Source organism: Alligator mississippiensis, chromosome 3, assembly GCF_030867095.1.
Source record: "Alligator mississippiensis isolate rAllMis1 chromosome 3, rAllMis1, whole genome shotgun sequence".
NCBI lineage: Eukaryota > Metazoa > Chordata > Crocodylia > Alligatoridae > Alligator > Alligator mississippiensis.
Genome location: NC_081826.1, coordinates 292,665,330 through 292,689,437, shown reverse-complemented (window position 1 = coordinate 292,689,437; position 24,108 = coordinate 292,665,330). Strand labels below are relative to the sequence as shown.

The 24,108-nt window shown below is 45.0% G+C and overlaps 1 protein-coding gene across 1 annotated transcript in view; it reads left to right on the top strand.

Moving 5' to 3' along the window:
• Positions 1-24,108, top strand: part of SETBP1 (SET binding protein 1) — a 337,678-nt gene that overhangs the window by 133,263 nt on the left and 180,307 nt on the right. Inside the window, exon 3 of the mRNA XM_019495945.2 lies at positions 15,797-15,883. Coding sequence (XP_019351490.2) covers positions 15,797-15,883 — 87 coding nt within the window. The remainder of the gene's footprint in view (positions 1-15,796; positions 15,884-24,108) is intronic.

Sequence of the window (24,108 nt, the reverse complement as noted above, 5' to 3'; positions counted from 1 at the left end):
TGCCCTTCCACTGTATCATATCACCATCCCGGATTAGAGCTGCTTCCCCATGTCACTAGGAGATGATAGATCTGGGTCATAAATCTGTGAATGTTACATGATGTTCACTCTCTTCGGCACAAAATATCAGTCAGTTTCTTGCCATGGGCTATGCCCACAGGAAATAACTCCCCAGAGAGGTTTGATTGATCACACTTAGTTTCCTTTTCTTTGGAATTCCTTTTCTTTATCTGGCCGTGCTCTTGTGGATGAGTTTCCTACCATAAATTCAGCTTGTTGTGTGTGTTGGACATGTGCCTAGAACAATAGTCATGATGGAAAAAGATTGTCCATTTCCTTGTTACAGTAGAAATGACTCTGAAAATGTAGAGGCATGTATAAGGCCCTAAACTGTTTTGATAGTCTGGTAATAAAATATAGACAACTTGTATCGTTGACCAATGCTCCTACTGGGACTTAAAACTGGAGGTTCTTGGTTAGAGGATCTTGCCCCTCTGCTCGGTGAGACCAATCACCATATTAATTTGGAAAGAGTTTTATATTAATTTGTGATTATATTGAAATGGACTGGTGGGGAGGCGGTTGCCTTTCTCTGTAATAGAGGGCATGGCCCTCTACCTGGGATCTTTCGAGTGTATATTAGCAGCCTTTTACAGCAGCAGGACATTGGTTGTCATGGTCCCCTTGCTTAATTTGTGGCAGGCTAGGGTGTTATGTCTTGTTTTGTGTCAGGGTTGACAGTAGTTTTATTAAGTAACAACTTAATAACATGGATGTGTTATGGGATGGTTTGGATGGTCTTGCCTCAGGCAGGAGGTTGGTGTAGATGGCCTATGAAGCCTTCCAGCCCTACTTCCCTATGATTTCTATGACTATAGGCCCAGGTCAAGAGTCCACAAAAGTGGACTGATGTGAAATAGATTTGTTGGCCTTTGTCCTATTACTAGCATGTGACAGTCACATCACAGAAGAAGTCATCATAATCGCAGCTTGGCCTTCTGCTGCAGCGGTGATGAGTGCCGTATCAAGGCCTGAACTGATCAGTGACTGAGGCCCATGGAGCGCAAAACTACAGTGGGATTATTTTACAAATTGGTAGCTGTAGTTGACCAAATATCATAACACCTTTTCACAGACATTCATTGGGGCTTTTTTTCCTCAATTAATTTGGTTGGGCTTTGTATACACGCTCTTCATGTTTGCTGTCTGCAATATATTCTAACAATCAAGTTGGCTAACAGCAGTATTTGTGGGGGCAAGTCATTTTAATGGAAAATCAGAGAATGTTCCTCTGAATACCACATTTGAAAGAGGTACAGATAGTCACTTTCTCAGAAGAGGCTCTCCCAGGAATTGGTTTAACCATGCCTGTTCCCATGTTATTTTTTCTCCTAGAGCAGCCATTTTTGCTCTGGGAGAAACATCCTAAACAACTGTACATCGTTTCTTCTGGGAGTGCAGTAACTCTCCTAGGAGAAACTGAATACCTCTCCTTGGCTGAAGTATTCTCACTAAGAAGCTTCCCTCTAAGATTTCTATGTTAATCTGTTCAAAGAAGCCAGGCACCCTATCTGACACGGGAAATCGTGTGACTGTGACCTGTTCATGAAATAGTTAAAGACTAAAGTCAATTTGCAGAAACTAATTTCAAATAAACACTTCCAAGAAACACTAAATGATACATACATTTTGTGAATTGTCTCGTTCTTGTCCCATCTCTACTTGTGCTGATTCTGAGAATGAAGTTGACAAAAACAAAATTCAAAAGTGAAAAAGTTGTTTTCTAGGATCTCATCTTCAGTTTTCTTTGCTGAGCATAAATCTTTTTTTTTTTTTTCCTTACTTGAGTTGCTTAAAATAGCTACATAACCTTTGTTTTGTTGACTTAGCCAAATAAGAGACTTGTTCTTGATCCTTGCTTGAAAGAACGATTTCTAAGGCCTTTTCTTTTTGTGACACTAGAAAATGAGTCTGTGCTGTGGTTCAGCCCTTTCAACTGCACTAATAAATGGAAAAAAAATAGGCAATAGGAATAAACAGACAATCTGATTCATTGGTAAACTGAAACACGGGTATAAAAAGTTATTTTCTTAGAGAAGAATCCATTTGGGAAGTGGAATTAATGCTGGGCACTTGGAGCAGAGATAGCCAACTGCACAGCCAAAATGTAGAGACATGTCAGGCAAAATATTGAGACGGTTTCTGGCTCTACTTCTCAATCAGTGACAGGATCCACTGGGCTGGTCAGCAAGGGTTTGTCTGATCAAGTGTTAGCTTCGCCTAGTAGTTCATATTATCAGTTAAGGACACCTGGTCTTTTTTAAACGTGCTATATTGCTGGGTACCTCTACAATGTGACATTATACAGACAAGTAACAATTTAAGTTATTACTACTATTCGGTAAGCTTTTCAACAACCTAACAGATATTGTATAATCCTCCCTCCCTCCTTTCCTTCCTTCCTTCCTTTGCCTTTCTGCTTTTCCATTCCTTCCTTTCTATTGTGTGTCCTCTAGTCTAGGAGATTTCCATATGTACCAGTTTCAGAAACACCGCCTTAGCCCAGCGGTAGTCCAGAATTTAAACAAGTAAGTGTCAATCTTTTTAGTAGATGTGCCATCATTTAGCCCCGCGGCCTCCCTGAGTGCTACTCTGATCCCTTTTCTCTGTCTAATCTGCCGTTCTGCTTTCTGCTCCCTGCCCTGTGCTCCCTTGTCTGATCTGCTGCTCTGGCTCTGTGCCTGATCTGCTACTCTGCTTTCTGCTTCCTCCCCTGTGAGCCACCGTGCTGCCTGCGCTGTCCCCAGTCTGTTGTGTTGGAAATCTGCATAGCCTCTCTAAGGCTGGTTTAAATCCCCTGTGTCACCGTGCTTTACCAAACAGGTGTCAATGGGCAGGTTTTTTTGGTTTAAGTTGCATTAGGCAAAGGCAAGGGACTAGGTAATCTTTTACCATGACCCTTTTCTGAAGACATGACCAGAATCTGGTGCAATTCACCCTGTGCAAGGCCTATACACCTCATTTAGTATGAGATAAAAGATAGGGAAGGACCTTGCTCTTTAACTATTATTCATCTTGGAGGGTGGCTGGCTGATTTCTGCTGTTATTCTGAATCGGGGTTTACATTGCACATGCGCCTTTAGCTTCTCCGCCTGGGGGGAAATTCAACCTCTTTACTTTCAGGCTGACAAGGTGTTCCGGTCGTCCTAAACATGTGATAAACTCTGGCTGATCAATATGTCAACCAGACTGAATTTTCATGACATGCAAGGTTCACCTGACAAATAGCAAACATGCCTGAAGCCAGACAGACCAGCAGTTAACCCACAAAACTGAGCTTCAGGAGACCTAGGATCTCATCACAATTCTTCCAGGGCCTTCCAGCGTGACCTCTTACAACCCCTTTACTTTTCTGTCCCTCATTTTCCTCCCGTGCACCGAGACAGGAGCATGTTTCTCACGGGGGCTTAATTTGTTCCTATTTGCAACGTGCTTCAAGACCCCGGGCTTGGAAGGCTCTGTCAAGAGGGCAATGTGTTACAAATTGCTGTTTTCTTCTACTTGAGCAAAAGTCAGGACAGCTAAAGGGAAAGGGGGAGTGTGCCATGTCCCAGTTGGGGTGAACAGCAAATCTGCTGCCTTTAAGTTGACTACTTAATTCTCTGTTGAAAAGCCTCTACTCCCTTCCCTGTTTTTACTTGATTCAGACAGGTGAAATGACCATACGCGAATCTCAGCATCCCGTCTCCTATGTTTAAAAAAAAAAAAAACATTGGCTGCATTAGGCTGTGATTTACACTTATCTCACACTGTTGACTCTCCATTGACTTAAACTGACATCTGATTTACACCACTGACGTCAGCGGTGTTACCTCTAATTTACTCCAGAGTGAGAAGAGAAGAAGTCTAATTGCCTTTATCACTGAATAACACTCTACATTATTACAACTGAGCATTTTAAAAGCCTCTTTTACTTTCCCAATGTGCATGCTGTATACATTTACTCCATTCAGCTGTGCCAGTGTGAAACGGACTGATTTCATTCCCCCCCCACCCCATTTTTGATTCTCCTAAATTTGTTATAGTGATTTTTATGCTTCAGTTCCCACTCCTGCCCCCACATATTTCATGAAATATCAGGAAATCACTGCTCTTCATATTAAAGTGTGTATATTCTCCACATTTTATTTCTATGTGATTTAACGCAGTCTGAAGTTTGAAGTCCTCACTAACTGATAAATGTCCCTTGAAGTGAATCCGGTCGAAAGAAAATCAGCTTTCTTCACAGTACCTCTCGTTCGCTTTTACCAGGGGAAAAATCACTTGAAAGTCTTAAAGCTAAGGGAGATGTTGGGAACTTGTCTTTGGACCTCTAAAGGGCAAAATCCTTGGCTCATTGTCTAAGCTGGCATAGGTTCATTCAAGTCAATGTAGCTGCATTGATTTAGATCATCCGAGGCTCCATACCGAACGGTCCACGAGAGGGAGAGAAGTCCACGCTGGACAGATGATTAGGGCTGGGTAGAAGCTCCTAATGTGTAACTTAGTTATGTGCCTGGGCCTCGTATGGTGGGAAACTGTCTATTTGACATCTGCAGCACACATACCAAATGCTTTGGCAGTTAGCATTAATGCCTTTTGAATTGGAAGGTTGTTTACTTTCAGCTTGAATGTGGATTTGCTTTCAGCCTCAATGGGGAATCTAACATAAGAAGTAATAGGAGCAGCCATCTGTCCAAAGGGGTAGGAGAATTCCTATTTGTGAAAACTGTTAACGGAGATCAGGAACGAGCTCACCCCCGTCTGCAAACTCATGCAAATGACTGGTTTCTCCTACGATTTCATGCACTAGGCCTGATCCGTCTGGTGCTAGGAGCTAGGGATGGGTTTGCATGATCCGACCTACAAAAGGAATGGGGCTCACGTCCTTTTTCAATGGCTGCTTCTATACGTGAGCACTTCCTCCACTGCTCTGATTTATAGGCCATTTTGGCATACAAGCCGTGCACCTGTGAACTGTTGTGTGAAGCTGTAGTCAGACTGTAATCTCGAGGGAATGACAAAACAGCCATAACAGAATGGGAATCCCAGTCCTCCTTCAACTTTCCTGACGGTATCACTCTGCTATGGACTGGGAGCAGTGTGATAAGTGGATAGTTTGGACCCAGATTTCAAGAGCTCTCAGCCAAGTTTCTGGAGTTTGGCACCCAAAAAGCTACCCAGAAACCTTCAGTCCCATTTAAGTAGGGAAGAGCCAAGTTTTCAATAGTGCAGCTGTTATCACGAGCCTCTTGGCCCTATTTTCAAAAGAGTTCATGACCTAAGACTGATACTCTGACTCATACTAATAGTCTGGATTTACACCAATGTAAGTGAAAGGAGAATCAGGCTACTTAAGTGATTTACACCCCAACCTTGCAAACATGTACTCATCTGTTTGGCTTTAAGTACTCCAGGGCTACAATCTGTAGTTGCAGGATGACTACTGTAGGTAAATTGGAGCCTGGGCCTAAATTTTCATAAGATTGTGGCTTCGTTTCATAAAGGGCAAGCCAGATTCTTGTTGCAACTTCATCTGACCCGTTTCCCAAACCTCCAGGCTGAGCTCAATAGCATTTACAGAGTTGAATAATAAATAATTAAGAAAAAAGACATTGCAGTCTCAGGAGCAAAAGATCCTTTCTGTTCAGTCTGCGGAGTGAAAGGCTTTTGAACTCAATCACTCTTGCTCCATTGCAGGTTATATAACGTCTGGTAGGGATAGTCACTCAAGTCCCTCATTTCATAAAAGCCTCAGGGTATCATAACTACAAACATCCTGAAAGGCACCCAGGCCTGTTTCTGATCTGACTTACACTGCTGGGAAGCGAGGAGTCGCTTTGCTGTTTGTCTTTTGAGATTCATTGGTGTCAAAATAGTATATGATGGGAATCCGTCTCCCAGAGTCCAGTACTGTGATGGTCCAGGGAGGCTTACAGATGAGGATTGCACATAACCTCCATCACAAGGGAACAACCCCGGGCTATTCTACCTCAATAGACATCAGGTTAAATATATAAATAAAAGACGTTCTTACACTTCGGCTGAAGGATCTTCTGTTTCTTTCCTTTTTTCCCATTTCTCTTTCTGAACCAGAACTGTGATGACTGCTGGTTTGATCCACTTCAAAATGGACATTTTCTCTTCAAAGAACTTTTTATGTCTTAACTATTTAGGTTCAATGGGCTAGTAAGTGACCCAGAATAAAGGTCTCATTTGAAAAATGGGCCCTACGGTCTTATATGTCATCTGTGCCAATAAGAGCCAGCGTATAGAGATGTGGTGGAGTTAAGGAAGCATGCGTCGAGGCTTTGTATTCTCCGATACGCAGGCCTTCTCATTTCAACACGTGCATACATTTATTAGAACTGGGGGATCAGCTGAGATTAAATAAATGTAGGCCCAAACTTTTTCAGGCCAAGGACCCTGCAATTTTAGTTTTCACTGGGGACCACAAGTAGGAGAGCCAAAGCACTTCAAGAAAAGCTGTTTTCATGGTATTTTTTTTGGCACTAGCAAGAAGCAAAGATACTGGAAACCATGCACGAAAACCTGTTCTAAGGATATTTCCAGCCTGTTTGTGAGGACTGAGAGCTTTAGATAAGTGTCTTTATGCAGGGATTCCTATCCCAACAAATCGCTGAACCTTCGGTAGTTTCCACATCACCAGTAATAAGTAAGTAACTTCCACAAGTAATAACTTCCTTCCTTGCAGGTCTCCCTGGGTTTTGTTCACATACACAAATACATTGCAGTCTCCTCAAATGTGTCACCCCTCTCCTACTTCTGTGAGATCTTTTAATTACTGCTTGTGCATGACTATCACATTGGCATAAAAAGTGAGGATGAAAACCTCTGACTTAAAAAAAAAAAAAGCTATTTTGTGTAGCTGCTACCTGCAGTTCGTCCTCTTCTGAACTGGATCTAAACAACATGGGTTGCAATCTTTTTACTCCCTGTTCTCCCTCACCTTTTTTTTCCTCTTTATTGCATGGGACTCCTCAATCTCTTTTTCATATAGAAAGAATAAACTGCCCCCACACATCTACACCAGCAAAAAGCCCCCTAAAATCAGCACCCTGCTAGCAAGAGTTTAGCCCCACTGCTGGGACCTGAACTTTCAACAGTGAAGTATTGAGGTGGGTCATTGCACTAAAGCAACCCGATTCATACCAAAACAGCCCGTTTCACTCTGGTAATGGCTTCAAATCTGTAACACAACAGAAGTGCAGTGCAAATAAACCGCTTCCAAAATGGCCAAAATCGGTTTCAGATAAACCTGGATGGATGTAGTATCAGATTTAACTGATTTAGCTGAAATTGGTTTATTGAACTTCTGTCCAAAATCCCCTCCAGATTCAGTTTAACTCACAGTCCCCCAGCATCCCAGGATTCTTTGTACCTCCCCATCAAACTCCCTCCCTCCCTTGCAGGGTGGGTGGACTAGCCTTGGCCCAACCTGTCTGCTCCAGCTGTGTAGAGAGGCATGCTCTAGTGCTCCCTGTGTCTGGCCTGGACTGCTGTAGGCACGTGGCTGCATTTCTGCAATCGAAAGTGAATGTCTGTTAACTTGCTTATTAGTTCAATCTATGCAGTTTAGACTAACCCCTGTGAAGAGTGAATTGATTCAGCCTCTGTTTTTTTGACTGTCTGTACTTAGTCCCAGAACTATCCAGTAAACTCTTAGGTGCTGTTTCTTGGACTTTGGTTTGTGCTGAGGAAGGCACCAGATTTCTCTCAGACAAACGTGGCAGCAAGGTGATGGGATGCAGTGTGCACAGACGATAATTCTGGGCATGGAAACTGTAAGGGGCTGCTTCAAATATCAGTGTTGTTGAAACTAGGGGAGTGAGCATGTAGACTTACCCTTTCTTAAATATACAGCATTTTAAGATCTGTGGAAGGTACTGGCTGTTCCTACCAAGAATTAAAATGCTTGGAAAGAAGATGCTAAAATATTCTTTCCCACTCCAGTTGGCAACTGAGAACTTGTTAGTGTGTAATGCCTTTTATTTATAGTGCCTCTCAACCTTAAGGATCTGAAAGCACCTTCTGTCTTGGAGTCACTTCACTAAAATGCCATTAACTCATCTTTAGGTTGCTGAACTGTGGAAATACTGGGAGGGAATTAGCCTGACTTGCCAGTCCCTTGGTGGATAACACAGGTTGTAAGGATGTTGAATGGCCATGAGGGCCAGGGAGAGCCAGAAAAGGAAGCCATTAGATCAACCAAGGGGAGAGGTAGATTTCCAAGATCCCTGGTCTCTTTGGTCTCATGGTCACCAACTGGGAAAGAGTTGGAGGCCATGTGGAGGAGACAAAGCCCCATCAAATATACAGTTGCCAACGCAGGATGATATTCTTTTGGAAGGTGGCTTGAAATATAGGGGTGTCACTCAGAGGCAAGTTCTCTGCCCCAGCTAAACATCACTGTTTCCTAATATTGAACCTCTGTTAGCCTCTTCAAGCACAGGTTGGGTTGCTTTTGGATAGCACCCTAAAGGGCTCACAGGATGAAAACCCTATGACAACTTTTTTGCAAAAAAAAAAAAAAAAAATGGTCTAATAAATCATACAATCTCTACTAGGAGTCCTGATTGCCTTACTCTAGACCAATACGGCTACAACCTGGATACCTAAGGCAACTCATTACCTTGTGATGGAGATGATGGAGGATCCCTTTCAGCTTGCCTTGTTGAGCATCATCCACAAGGCCTTGGGTCTGAGGCTTGGTCGGTCTGCACTTGTACATGGAATATATATATATATGCCTGCACTGTCTCGGCAAGTCCAAGCTCTGTGGGAAGTCTGCTTATTTTAAGACCAGTCTGGCCTCCAGCTGCCAGGTACAACAGCTGGCACCGAACAAGGGATCAACTCCTATGTGTGGCTTCTGGCAGACAAGATATAGGGTGTCATCCTGGCCGTCAGTTTTTTCCTATTCCATCATACGATCGGGCCAAAGTGAACAGAGAGTCAAGAGCCGGCCTAACTGATGGGTTTATGATTCCAGACTGTAATTCTGCTTCTTCCACAGCCAGGCAGGATTTTGCCAAGATACATATTAGGCAGCTGCTCAGTACACTGGTGTTTTGTCTGTACCACCTCAAGCATGCCGTCTGTCTGTCTGTCTGTCTGGCCCCACCTCCCAGCCTTTTGCTCTAGGATCCCTCTAGGCAGCCGGAAGCCCTGACAAGCTGATTGGCTCTGTCACTTTTACACATGCCCTGGGAACCAATTTGGCACTTTGTTAATTTATCGTAGGAGAATCATTGCCATAGGGAAATGAGTCAACTGCCTTAATAGTGCTCTCAGTCCTTCGGCTTTACACCCGTCTAACTCCATCGACTTCAGTGGAGTTGTTCCTCTTTGCAACCTGTATAAATGAGAGCAGAAACCGGCCCCCCAAGGGCACCCTGATGCACAGATTCTCATGCCCTGTGGTTTCTTGCCCTGCCCTGGCACCCCAGCCCAGCCTGGTGTTGCTTCAGCCTCTTTGGACGGTTGTTTAGTACGCCTCCTCCAAACCGCAGATTGATCTGAAATCCTAGGCGCGTTTTCCTCTCCCTCACCCTCATCCAGCATCCATCCCTCAGCACGCCAGCATTATGGTTTGCATATCTGTATCTCCTCCAAGCGGTGGCAAGGAGCATGTTTTGCTCCATTTTATCTCCTTCACTGAAACGTCAGCTTTTCAAGCGGTGGCTTAGCGAAAGTCATGTCATTCATCGAGAGGTGGATCTCTTCAGTCCTTTCATGTGGTGAATGCACGTTGCACCTCTACCTCCCTTCCCCCTCTCATCCTGGGGATCGGGATAGTCTTCCCTTGGCATACGCACCAGGGCTGTGCTGCCTGCTTTCTGTGCCTCTCTGTCTCTCTCTCCCTCTGCAAGAGGAAGTCTGTGCATATGTGATGTGCCTATATGTCCTCACCGCACTCCTTTTGGTCCATTAACTGCTACATCACGTTTCAGAAGTTTTGCAGTTTCCATATGTGCTTCCTGGGATGGGTGGGTGGCTGGGGGGAGACCCCCTCCTATGGACAAAGTAGGAAGCAAAATATAAAAGATTTTTAGAAAAAAAAGAGGGAGATGTAACCAGGGGGAAGTGAAGGAAGAAGGAACAAAATCAAGCTCAAGCCAGGCTGGAAGTGGAGGCTGGTTGTCACTTCCAGCCCATGAGGCTGAAAAGAAGTTGGTTGAATTATTCGGTGCCATTTCAGCATCATTTGTGGTGGCGATGGCGGTCGTTCTGTTTCTTTTTTCGTCTGGACCTGCAGGCTTGAGAAGAGGTTCAGTTGCCAAACCCAGGTGTCACAGGAAGCTCTTATTTAAAGATGGATCACGGGGTGCCATGAGATACGTCCTGTCTGCACACGTTTGAGCACATGCATGCAAGCACCCGGGCATCTCTCAGTTCATGTGCCCGGCGCATTCCCAAGCACATATGTGAGCTGAACTGGATCTGCCAGCGGCTTTGTGAAATGATGCAGGAGTAGCAGTTACCCTGCGCATGGGGGCGATGCCAGGGCATTGGCAAGCGTGGCACAGTTTTTGTTCAGATGAGAGGGGAGGTGGGGGGGAAGGAAGGTTGCAACGCTTGGCTGGAAAAATTTAGAGGAGTACAAAAGATGGTTGAAAAGATAGAGCGATGAAAAGGGGTGGCGGGAGGGGGAAGGAAGCTATCAACTGGCTGCTGTGGAGGTGGGGATAGATTTATGCTCGCTGTGTGGGTTTTGTTGGTGGTGGAGTGGGGAGGGTGGGGTAACGGGGGGGCTGGGGAGGAGGAGCGCGTCGGCGATATTGAAGCATAGTGGGTTATTTTTCTCCTCCCTCCGCTTGGTGCTTGGAGGAGAAGAAAAGACAAAAAGCTGAACCGGTGCCAAGAAGGAGCTGCAGCGACTCGAAAATGGAATTCTGTGCCGCACTAATATTTTGAATCAGGACTGTTCTGGAGAGCAGCGAAACGTGCCAGGAATGAGAATGGCTATGGACGCAGGGCTGCTCATGCTGCCGGGCTTCACCAGCCAAATTAAAGAATTTTCTCCCTTCTCCTGCTTTTCTCTCTTGCCTTTTAAATGTAATTCTCCACCTCCCTCCCTTCCCCTCCTGGAGAAAGACAGGGATATTTAGAGATTCTGGGGAAGAGGCAAGATCCTTTTCATTAACTTTCGGCTGATTGAAATCCAGGGAAATTTAATTTCTCGCCCCCTCCCTCCCTGCAACTTATATTGCACATGGCCAGAGCTTGTCTCAAATCTTGGGCTTCTTGCAGGTTAAGGTGACTGGGATTTCTTTTTTTTTTTTTTTGGCTTTGATTTGCCTGCTGCAGTAATACCCAGGGGTGGCTGGTGCCCATGCCAGGGGAGCTGAGCTCTTCTTTGGTGTTGTGGCTTGTGTGTGTGTTTGTGCGTGTGTGTACGATGACGATTGTGAGCGCAGAAGCAGAAGCTGGTAACAGAGGCTCGGAGATGGGGAGTCTATGCATGCCCACCTGCCCACAAATCTGCCAGTCGCTCTCTCTCTTTTCCTATGGAGGACGGGAAGGACTGATTCACTGGGAGTTTTCTGCTTGTTTCTCTATTGCCACTCCTCCCCTCTCCCCTCCACCCCGTGTTCTCCTCCTCCTCCGGTACCCATAAGGCTACTCTCGTAGCTCTGTATCATGATGCAAGGTTACTTGTAGGACACACAAACCTCTGCAAGGTGCAGCGCTGCCTGCATCAGTGTTCCCCTTCACTTCTCATTTGCTAGGGGATGAGCCAACTTACAAGGCAGCATGTTCCGGTGACGCTGTTCCCAGCTGAGCCTCTGCTTCATGGGGTGGTGGTGTTTCTGCTGCAAAATCCCTTTCTTTTAAAACCTGCCTGGAAAAATTACTCCAAGATTTAACTCGCAGTAATGCATGAAGTCAGCCACTTTCCAGGAGCCAATTTAATAGATGTTAGGGTCGGAAGGGGCCTCAGTAGATCATCGAGTCCAACCCCCTGCCCTGGGCAGGAAAAAGCACTGGGGTCAGGTTTGGATTTTTATTCAGGTTTTTTTTTTTCTGAATCGGTGTTCCCAGTGTTTCAGTTTACAGAGGGACGAAAAGAGGAGGTTGCCAATTAGTGATTTTGTGCTGTATTTTTCGGCTTGTGAATGGCACAAGCAAGCTTGATAGGTCTGAAAGCCGATGCTCTTAAAACAGGCCCGAGCAGAAAGATCCTCTCTGCATCTGGATCGTCCTTAAGTTTGGATCTGGGGCTTTAGAGATGAGGGACAAGGTGATCCTGAATTTTGGCTCTGGATCTCAATGCAGCTTCAAATCTTCCTTTATTAGCTGTCAGCCATGCAGCACATGGACAGAGGGGAAGGAAAGAGGTCATTAGTGAGGATGTGGAGGGGAACCTTGTTACATGGTTGGGACGTCAGACTTTCAAACTGGTTGTGAGACTCGATTCGCCCTCTTGTTTTGTGCAGCACCTACAAATTCCTCCTGGTATTTTATTTATTTTAATGTCATGCATTACACTATTCATCCAAGTGTTTTTAGGTCTTGTGGAGATTCGGGCTGGGTTTGTTATTTTTTCTCTCTGGTTTAGGACAGTGTTATTCACTTTGTGCAAAACCTCATGGACTTTATTTTTTTTGGCTAAGGCAATTGGGTATCATTTTGTGGTGCTGTCTGGTTCCCCTCTTCATATTGTGTCTCTGCATTTGCCCAATATCTCTTTCTTAGGGCAGGGGGGTGAATGTAAATTCCCATCCAGAGTTAATGCTAATAGGGGCTGGATAAGTGTCCATTAAGGTATTCACCGATTTCTGGGGGGAAGTACAGCATAGGCCAGTGGTTCTCAGCCTTTTTAGACTCAAGGCATCCCTGGATAGCCTTGAGACACCCCTCAAAAATACCAATTCTTAGCTTTCACTTGTTTTTTGACTACAGAAAAATAACAGAGTCGCCCTGTTTTGTTCTGCAGAGAACTCAGATCACAACAGGACAGAGCGTTTTTAACACTGTGGATCCCTATTTGAAATCTCTGGGTTTATCATGTGAATCACAGTTGCACACCTACCAGTGCTGATATAGTGTGGCACCCACCTCCACCTACATGGCACCCTGATTGAGAATTATTGGCATGGACAATGACTGTTCCCTGACCCTGCCTCCATCTTCTATCAATACCCCAAATAGCTACACAGCTTCCTCAGCATGCAGTTGGCTTGAAGAGATTTTCATAGTCTTGTAGATGAAACATTTTGCCATGGTACTTTGGCACCTCTTTTTACTTCTGTTTTCTCCCCTCTGTGTCTCCTGCTGGTGAGGAACATAACGTTGTTCTCAAGAAAGCTTGCAAAGTCCCAGAAAAGCATTCAGTATGTCAGGGCTAGAACCAGCCAAGCAGTTTGGATCTGTCCGTGTGCCCCAGTACCCCCCAGAACCAGCTTTTCTTATGCAGCAAAAGCAGAAAACATTATTTTGTGTTTGCTTCCACAATCTGTCAGCTTTCTTTCTGGAGCCGATGGACCATATTGTGGCTCAGAGCCACTGCACTCATTAGCAAGCAGTGTGGAGGCCCCTGTTTTATTCCCAGAAGGCTTCTCTTGGGACTTGTCGGGAGCCTGACTTTGCTGCACATGCTAGTGGAGCTGCTTCCCCTTCCCCTGGGTGCTCTGTCCTCTTTAGTGGAAAGCTGGAGTAGCCTTGCTCTGTCAAATGCCAGGAATTGGGAGGGGGTTCAACTGCTGCATGAGGGCTCAGTGCCTGGGTGGGTTCTCCTCACCCTTTCCTCCATGCACCTGAACAGAGCAAGCCATGCTCTTATGCAAGATGCACATCCTTCCTTTATCTCTCAGACCTGAACTCCAAATTCTTTTACTGGTGCATTAAACTTCCTTGCATTTCTAACTATAATAGTAATAATAATAATAATGATAATAATAAATAACCATACTACTACTACTAATGATAATAATAATACATTACACTTGTATTGCAAAGTATCCAGGTTGTAGCTGCATTGGCCTAGAGGCAAAAGCAATCAGGACTCGTGGTAGAAGTGATATCTTTTATTGGATCAACTAGATTTTTGCAAAAAAAAAATGTCTTTAATTGCAAGCTTTCGGGCACAAACACCCTTCTTCAGGTGTAAGAGAAAAAGCTTTTCTTGCAAGGCCCTCAAAGCATGTGTGCAAGGGTTGGGCTACATGAGATCCTTTCCAACCTATGATTCTCGATCTACAAACAGTAAAGAAAAAAGGCTTACAATCTTGCTGTGATTCAGGCGAAGTGAGTATTATGTTGCGTACTGGACAGAAAGGTAAACTGAGGCATGAGGCGGTGAAGTGATTTGCCCAGAGCTTTAATATTTCAAAATACAGGTCTCCCCTCTTTCTTGGTAGTTTTAAAATGCTCTCTAGTATGCAAGGGGTGCTACACTTTGGGGTAGTCATTAAAAAGGCATGCATCCCCCTAGAGACAGTGCAAGGTTGCTCCTGTGATCACTGCGTTAGCCAACTGAGCCATTTGGGCAACCTGTCCATAAGCAAATTTCCCCAGGAGCCTCGCAATCACGGCTGTTGTGCTGCATCTGGTATATTTGCTTAGCTCTGTGCATCCACTGGGCTGAATGGGGGGCGATCAGCATATTTCCCTGAGACACAATAATTAATGAAATTCATTTTGCTTCCCTCATTCCGCTCTTCTTTTTAACACTCGGTAATGAGAAACGCCGCATGTTTGGAGCTGTTGTGACGTGACCTATCTCTGGAAGGGTTAACCCAGAAGAGCCTTGGAGAGTTCTCTCTCCCCCCACCATGTTCTTTTATTTTTGGACTGGTAGCCTCACATTTCTGTAATCTAAATGTGCAAATGCTCTGCAGTCACGGTCCAGTAGCTGGGTTAATCTCAGACCCCTGGAGTGGCAGATGGCTGATTTGTTGCTGATTCCAGTTATAGAGAATCGGGCCACCTATTATCTCTGCACAGGCTGCTGCTTAAAAGGATGCCTTGGGCAAAACCAGTGCAAAGCGAGGGAAAGAAAACACTCTTCTCTGATCTGTGTTACCACAGGTGAAAATGTAAAATATTTCACCCTTGCGAAAGAAGAGCTTGAAAGGTGGACAAAGGCGGAGAGGGAGGCAGAGAGCCCTCCTTTTCTGTCTAGATGGGCTGAAGCGAAGGGGAGAGGGTGACGATGCTGAATCGCTGCCACTTATCCTTTTTTTTAAATGGGGCTGTGATGTGGTAATCCTTGGCTGCAGCTCCCGGCTTTAACTCTTCAACAAAACAGCCTGCTTGGCATCACGCAGCATCTTCGTCCTCCTCCCAAGCCCTTCACAAAGGGGTGCAGGAGGAATCGGTGATACAACTGCCTCCCCCTCCGCCGTTTGGCACCTATCAACCTTTGCGGTGGCTTAGCAGGCTGAGGGGCTAGCGAGGAAGACCCCGATGACTCTCTTTTTTGCTGCAATACGTTTCCAAGGCACGGTGGAGAACAAAACTCACGTGACCAAATGGGCTAAGCAGAAGCTTACGGACACCGCCAAAAATGAAGGGCACCCAGGTGTGGACGCACGCGAGGGGGGCAGCCGCTCTGCCAAGCGGAGGGAGGGTATAGCAGTTAGCAAGACCTATAACGGTGATGCCGGACCAGTGGAAAATGGCTGAGAAAAGAACATATGGAATAGGAAAAGGCCGGACCAAGCTTTGTGCTCACATGACTGTTTTTGACTGTTTGTTTAGACAATAAAATACGTATATTCTCTTTGCTCAGGAAAATGCCAAGGAGCTAGAAGGAGAGTTCGAGAAGAGAAGGTTTAAATTCCCCGTACAGAATCCAGTGACTAAACCCGTCAATAAGGTAAGCATTGGGGCTTATAACTTTTCCAGGCATAATCTATTCGGACGCATTAGGTGTAAAATTCAGCATACAGTGAGATTTCTCCTGTTCAATGTACGGGTTTAAAGGGATCCCAACCTAAGCGGGGGGTCTTTTCAATGCATGCGACTGTGATTTGGGTTTCTTGGGAGCCGTTCATTTTGGGATGGTCTCTTCTATGCATATGGGAGAACGACCCACTCTGCGGCACTGCGACCCAGTGGGAAGAAAGGGCCTTACCTCGGCCGCTTGCCTAACAAGCATGCTTTTATATCCCCACGTGCAATCTGTGTCAACGCTACTGAGAGACAAGAGTGAAATCTCCACAACCCTCCTCCACTTGAACCCCTACTTTGTCTGCACCTGTATGGAGCAATCATGTTTTGATGAACATATTGATTTCATTTATTTAAAAAAAAAAAAAAAAAAAAGGTGGGTCAAAGTAGTGCCACCTGTGCGCCAGATCCCACAAACTTCCTGGTTTCTGATGGGAACAGAATTAGAAATATCAAAATATGGAGGCGACATTGGGCTGACATGTTTGAAAACCTACGTAGGACAAAATGAGAGCGGCTGATCTGGGATTATGTCACCTTGGCAAAAGGTGGAATATCTGCCCATCAGGGTAAGAGGCCTAATCTCATCAGGTTTCCAAATATCAATGTTTAGTTAATGTAAAGGAGATGCTCACTATGTGGTTGTTCAAATCTGGGGTTTGGTTGAACTCTGCAGGAAAAGTTTCTGAGATATAAATGATAGCTAAATTGAACAGATGCACATTTCCCCCAGGTTTCCCCCTCCGTCTTTGATTCTGGAGAGCATCCCCATTCAGGGTGACAGATAAACACATGCTTAAATCCCATTGAGGCACCCAGCTTGATCCTGTTACTCCTAGTTATATCAACCTTGAAGTCAGTGGCACTATGTAAGCACGTGTGTATCCATATTAACCTGAATATGTGTTCATGTTAGCGAGTGCTAAGGTGCCCTCCCGGACAAGGGCCTCCTTTTGTTAGCGCCGGCAGATCCGTTCCACGCACGCTGATGTTGTTTAAAATAATTCACTCACAGGTCCCCTTCCAAAAATTGTACTGCCTTCCAGAAGGGAGGCTCATGCTGGTCCCCTCGCAGCGATAATTATAATCAGACCTGTCAGCCTTCACCCTCCACGCTTATTGCTTGCCGTTAGGAGGATTTTTCCTGAAGCCCATTACCAGTATGGCTGCTTTGGGGGAAAGAACCATGGTATTTTTCCCCCCGAATCTTTGATGGTTCTCAGCTTTGAAAAGGATTGAAAATTGCAAAATTATTTCCAGTTGTGGTTAAAAGCACTGCCTGTTTGTCCTGCTGTATGTGCTTGCACCTGGTATACATGCCTTTCATGTAGAAAGGGTGGTGGCAACTTTTAATTAGTTCGCAACATCTGCCTACGGGGGGGATATGAAACACAGTCCTTGATTCGTTTCAGAAATCTGTAGAGAGCGGGTATAGAGGAGACCCATTAAGTCACTGGTGAATTTGGCCCATGCTTCATTCTTTACTGCCATGTTATCTTCAGTGCTGTATTCTGCCCAGTAAATATGATAATGGTCCAATATACCATTCCCTATTGAAGGCATATCCTACAGTTCAGTTGGTCTCCCCATTGGGAAATTCAGCCATATTTTTCTTTGCCTGCTTTTATTCCATCTTAAATAATTCCTTCCTACTCTAGGTTTCTATTCCTGTTGCCAACTTTTAGACCGATGCCATGCTGTAGTCCTTCGTCACTGTCTGGAAAAGTTATGTATCTATAGGTTGCCAGTCCATCTTAGGTTAGAGGCATGATCCTGTGAGCTGTCGTCGAATACACTTTCAAGAGGTGTTGAGGATGATTGGCACTTTGTAATGTCTGGCCCTCAGTTCGGTTTCCCAAAAGAAATGGAGGGAGGAGGAAGAGGGTGAAATTTGCAGTGTTCCTCACTATGGTTTCTTTGTAGTGTGAAGGGCTATGATTTGCCTTTGTTTTAATTTAAATGCATTGAGAACCACGAAGTTATTTATCAGGTGCCACCTCCTGAATGAAGATAAATGCTATATCCCAAAGACATCATCTATTATACAAATAGATTCTTAGGCATATCTTTTCCTTTCCCTTGACTATTCTAAAGTGTAAAAATGCCACTGGCTGAATACATGGCCATCTGCTGAATAGTACTTAACAGAAGCATCTGATGGCCTTTAGATCAGTCGAAATCTCAAGACATCTTGGAAGACGATTGATGGGAAGTAAAGAGGTACAAAAATAGCCTTGTCATCACGAGGTGTTTCTTCTCCATACATATAAACATCCTTCTTTGCTCCAATCAGGCGGCTCATCAGTGAGGACGTGGAGGCAGGGAGATGGATTTGGAGTCTGACAGCCTAAGCTTGCTTGAGCTCACCTGTCTACAGTGGGACAATATGACATGAAGCGATGCATTTTAACATTGCAAGATCAGTACCTTTGGGTGCTGCTGCACTATAAATGTTAAAAACCTCTTTTAAGAAAGACCTAGCAAGAGGACTGAATGCAGCCTAGTGTCTCTCCTTTGACCCGATGTCCGTCTCCACAGAGTCTGTGCATTTTGAACGGGAATCTTAGAAGCCCCTAAGCCAGCGATTCTCAATTTTTGTAGACTCAGGGAACGCCTTGGAAAATACCAGCTCTTAGCTTCACTCATTTTTTGACTAGGGAAAAGCAGCAGAGCATTTTTTCTATAGCCAAGAACTCAGGAAGACCCCAACAGGGCAGGATGTTTTTGACTGTCCCTCCCAGGTAGTCCTGTCCTATGAATGCCTATTTGAAATGGGTTTATCTTGTGAATCTTTATGTTTGCTCTCCTGGCATTGACTCCAGAACCCCGACTTGAGCCTGTGACTTGGATTTTGCTCCTTAAATTACCCCTTGGTTCTGGTACCTTGGGCTCTGGCCCTCCCGTGGTGGCCTACCCAGTAGGCGAGACTGGCTATGTCCTAGTCTTTACACTACAGCTATGGATATCTGTTTGAAATAAGCTTATCTTGTGAATCATGTTTGCACATCTACCCGTGGTAATATTGCATGGCACTCTGCAGCACCCTTGAAAGGATTTCAAAGAACCCCAGGCTGCTATGGCACCATGGCTGAAAATCCCTGATTTAGACTGACAGATGACCCACAAGTTGGATTTGCACCTCCCACCTCCCCTAAAATGACTGAATACCCCATTCCCTGCCCCGTGCTATGTTGCTGATCCTCTCTTCAGCCGTCCTCTCTCTCCCTTTTCCCTCTGCTACAGCAGGCCCTGCTTATTCTCTCCCAGCCTCCCTCCTTCCTTCCTCCACTATAGCAAGGCCTGTTTACCAGAGGTAAGTATTCTTCTCTACTTTTCTCCCTGCTCCCTCGCCACTGCCTCTGACATGGGCAGCCACCTCTCTCCTTCTCCTTTCTTCCCCCCTGCAGGGAGTGATGCCCCATAATGCAGCCAGGTAGCAAGCGCCCAACCCTGCCACTTTAAAGGGTTGAGCTCCACTGGGCTGAACCATGCAATTCTTACCTCAAATGTCTCTGCTTCCTTTTTTTTTTTGTTAAAAATAATGCCTGGTACATCAGTGCATACCTACTTCAGAAAAAAAGTACCAATGCTAAAGAAAGAAATATTTGGCTAGCAAGACATGGAAGGGCTTTTTCTCTGCAGTTGAACCCCAGCATAGAATCGCAGCAAACGGGACTGAAAAGCACTTTTTGAATGATCTCAGCCACTACTCTCTCTTCAGCGATATAGGATTATTCTTCAAATTTACCAGTGGTCTGCTTTGCAGTGAAATGGAGCAATAGGTCTTGCATCCATTCCCAGGGTTGGGAGGGAGTCCACAGCCTCCAAGCCCCTTAGACATTGCTGCTAGTTTCAGTGCGGAGAAGTTTGTCGATCAGCATTTAATATACACTTGGCATCTCTGATGCGACATAGTAGGTCTGGTAGCTCGATCCACTTCTTTTTGTGAAGTCTGAGTGTGTAATCAATACAGGTCACCCATGGCTTTTGAGTATATGGCTTATGATACCGAAACCCAGCACTAGAACATCGAATATGGAAGGAAGGTATAGTAGGAAATGATCCCTTGTTAAGTCATCCAACCTCTTTGATCAGGTGGCTGCCAGGCTACCCCCACTCCTCTTGTCTTGCCACTAAACCAAAATGCCTTTTAAAATCCAAAAGAAGTGCTGATATTAATTCATCTCACCTATGCCCCTGGCCTCACAGGTCCCTGGATTTGGGGGAAGGTGCATCAGTTCTGGCCATGGATGTGTCTACATAAGAAAATCAAGCATGCAGCACTTCTGCTGCCCCACCTATTTTCCTAGTATACAACAGAGAAGCAAAGGCTGGGTGTCAGCTTTGCTGTTTTTTATTCCCCCCCACCTCTGTTATGCACATGCTGCTGCTGTGTTGCAGCTTGCTCGCTGTGCAAGCCTCTCCCATTCTCGGGCCACATCTGCAAACAGCTCAGCGGCTGCCAAGCCGATGCCTGTGGAGGTGTTCTCCAGAGCTTCGTCGGCAGAACGGTTCAAAGAAAGGACTTCCTCTGAAATGCGCCCATCTAAGAATAACAACTTCTAATGATGCCTTTGAAATCTTTACACAGAGGAAGCTTTGCGGCGTGTGGTGAAGAAGGTGTAGGTGCATAACACTTCCTCTGCCTCCCTCCGACTCCTTCATAATGCTCAGATCCCTGTGATGTGCACAGGGTCACCTCGGGGTGGGTGCTGACTAGTCTCTTTAGGGCTTTAACGTTGTCATGCCGTGTGTCCCCACCCTGCACGGTTTGGTACACGTGCATATGTCTCTGTATAGCTCAAAGGAGGGACCCCAGGAAACAGCCACACAACACTTTGACAAACTGCTCGCTGAGAAGTTCACAGACAACAGGAACACATGTTTCCTCAAAGGTAGCCCACGAGAAGCATGTGATTGCAATCCCAGCTCAGGACACACAGGTGAGATGACTTTCTTGACTGCAGTGAGACATCCCAGACGCTGGAAACGTATGATATCATGCAGATGACTGTGGCGTGGCATGGGGGGAGGGAAAGAAGAAAAAGAATAGTGGCTTTTTGTAAAGTGCAGCTGCCCATGCATAATGCTTTTGTAATGCACACAGCTACAGCATCTGGTTTTTTGCTGTTATTCTTAGATTTCAGGCAGCCATCGTTTCCAGTTGCTCACGTGAAGTCTGACATCCAGTGTGACATTGAAAAAGCTTTGGTGTTACTAGATTCAGAGCCGTGCTTCTGTGAAACGTCTCCCGTCTCACCGCAAACTAACAAGCACTAGAAAGGAAGCCAGGAGTATCTAAGAGACTGCAAGCTTCCTTAGAAGTATTGGCCCTCATCCTTTTTATGCCTTTGGAAACTTGGGAGGGCAGATGCAGAGGTGACTGACCTATGCTAAAGATATATCCCTTTTGCCCTGCCAGATTCCCTTGTGCTGGAAGGTGAACGAAGGGTTGGTGTTATGATAGCAGCTCTCTATCATATAAAGGTTCCTGGAAAATCCTCTAGCACAGGCTTAGCATAACAACTCCAGGGGTCTCCCACTCCCAGGGTGGATCTGCTAAGTTTCTGGATGCTTTGTATTGCTAGAGGAGACCTGAGGATAGGATCCAGCAGGCTGATACATAAAAATAATTCTAATAAGTGTCACAGTGGATCAAGTTCAATGCTCCATCCATTTCCATATCCTCTCTCTCAGACAGTAACTAATGACACATACTTCAGGGGAAAAGTGTGAAAACCCCTTCAAATAAGATACCTAAATAGGCAAGAAGCCTTTGTGACCCAGTTATGTTCTCTGACAGCACCACAGCTGGAGGATAGGGGCTCTTTGTCATTTCCTCTTAGCCAGTGCAACATCAGATTCTCTCCACGTAACCTATATATGTCATATTAATATATACATGTATATTTTAACCCAGTTAATTATGTATCCCAATCATGTCCTGCAACGGGGCGTTTCACAGGTCTGTTATATGCAGAGGTGTATTAAGACATCTTAGTGTCCCAGGCAATGACAGTGCACAGAGCAGCAGTGGCCTTTACTGGCAGCAGTATGGTGGGCCAGTAACTGCAACAGATGCTATTTTTGCTCCATAAGTAGGTACCCTGGGGCTACTGCCTGATGAGCCCCCAGTTCCCCCCCCACCACCCAATCTCCTTAGTTCTACTTCTAATTATATGTTGCCTCAATTTTTTTTTTCTCCCATACAGCAGATCTATTTTTTTTTTCTACACGGTTCAATCATAAGATTCAATTTTACATCATTTCATTTTTACTTTTTTTGATTTGCGCTGCCCCTAAGTAACAATATGCACTTTGAGCTCAGAAAATCTGTGATGTGTTACAAAATGTGTAGAACACACCTTTTATGTAAGTGCATCTTGAATTTTACCCTTAGTTATACTGGGGGTTACTTGTAGTGATGTGGGTGCAGTGTAGAGCTACAGAAGTGATTTTTTATTTTTTTTTTTTTGAAGGGTGAGGGAAAAAAATCCTTATTGTGAGACTGAAGACGCTTGAATTCCTTAGCCTTCCAAAAGAAGATGGAAATGTGACTTGATGACTCTGAATAAGTACCCATGCAGGGATAAAAAAGCTAAGGCATTTGTAGACAACACAGTGACTGTTCCTTCTTAATTTCCAGCACCTGAAAAATTTTAACCCTGTTTATTGCGTTGCGGCGCATTTGTGTTTGCATGACACGTGCTTTTGAGTGTTAGGTCTCGTGTGTCATTCCCCGCAGATTCCAGCAGGGGTAGCTAAATACCAGTCTACCCCCCAGCCTTGTCTTTCCTAATGAATTACAGCAGGAAGCTCATGTAAGCCTCCAGAGTCCCCGCCCCCAAGCCCCTTGAACCCCACTAGGCTCAGGCCGGTGCATATGCATATGCACATATATATAAATAAATATGATTATTGTTGTTTTTATGTATAAATAACTGATATGATATCATAAGTGTACGGGGTTGATAGTAGCGTGTGGGTGGGTGTTTTTTGCCACCCTGGTTGGTTGGCGTTTTCATGCGGCTGATGTGCGGCGGCTGAAACAGGAAGCCACGTGTCATCTACAAACACCCCTAGGCACTAGGCTAGCTGGAAGCATTCCCCAACCCTCCTCTTGCAGCTCTTACTGAATGCAATCACATAGATCCAGAGAAGGCAAGAGCTCAAGAGTAGGCATAGCTCTGTAGTGAGAGTATTCCCTTAGGAGAGAGGGAGTAAGCCTGGGGCCTAGTCCTGCCCCCAGATTATTTTTGCATTTTACACTCAGACCAAGGATAAAGGAATACAAACTGTTCAGAGCACGGAGATGAGAAGCCAGGGCTTGTGGATGAGTTCCTGACCCACTAGACTACAGTCTCACTCCCTCCTGAGCTCCTCCTCCCTCTCTGGCCCCATGAACCTTTCATTTCTTGCTGCACAGTAGCACAGAGCACTTGAGCTGCCTAAATTTAGGAGTTTGCTTTTTGCAAATGCTGCCAAAATTCAAATGATTATAAAGTCATCACCTGTGTTGGACAAGAACACAGAAAGGTGAAGAAGCACACCTTTACCAACAAAAGACTTGTTGATGGGCTTGAGTGTGGCACACCAAAGACCATTGTCCATTGGGATGGCTGCTCAGTACCCAGGAATGTTCCCTAAATTGAGTCACACCTGCTCTGCCTGCTTGTGTTTTGGCCTGTCATCCCCTAGCTAGTCCCACAATGAAGGCCTTTTTGTTATTGCTGAATAAAATAATTTTATGGCAAAAGCATAGTCTGTTTTTGCAGACCTCGGAAATGTATTTAGCTGGCTGATCCAACATTAACAGGAGAGGACTATTGCAAAATCCTCTGTTTTGCAACCTTTTGATGCTAGCAAGGAGAGAAGAGCAGAGCTAGAACTAAGGCAGCAGAGAGGGGCATAGAGAGGTGGAAGTTAAAGCCAAAAAATTCAAAGGAAAAAAGGAAAAAAAAAAAAGCCCTGTGAGGAGTACTAACCCCCCAGGTAGGCCGCCATTGAAGGGAGTATATTTTCCAAATCTTAACATTACTGCATCCATACTGGAAGCCTTTCTGGAAGTTATTCTTTTTGGCCTGTGTTGCACATCAGACAGGATTAAATAATATAATAGCCCTTTCTGCCCTCCATATTTAAGGAGATATG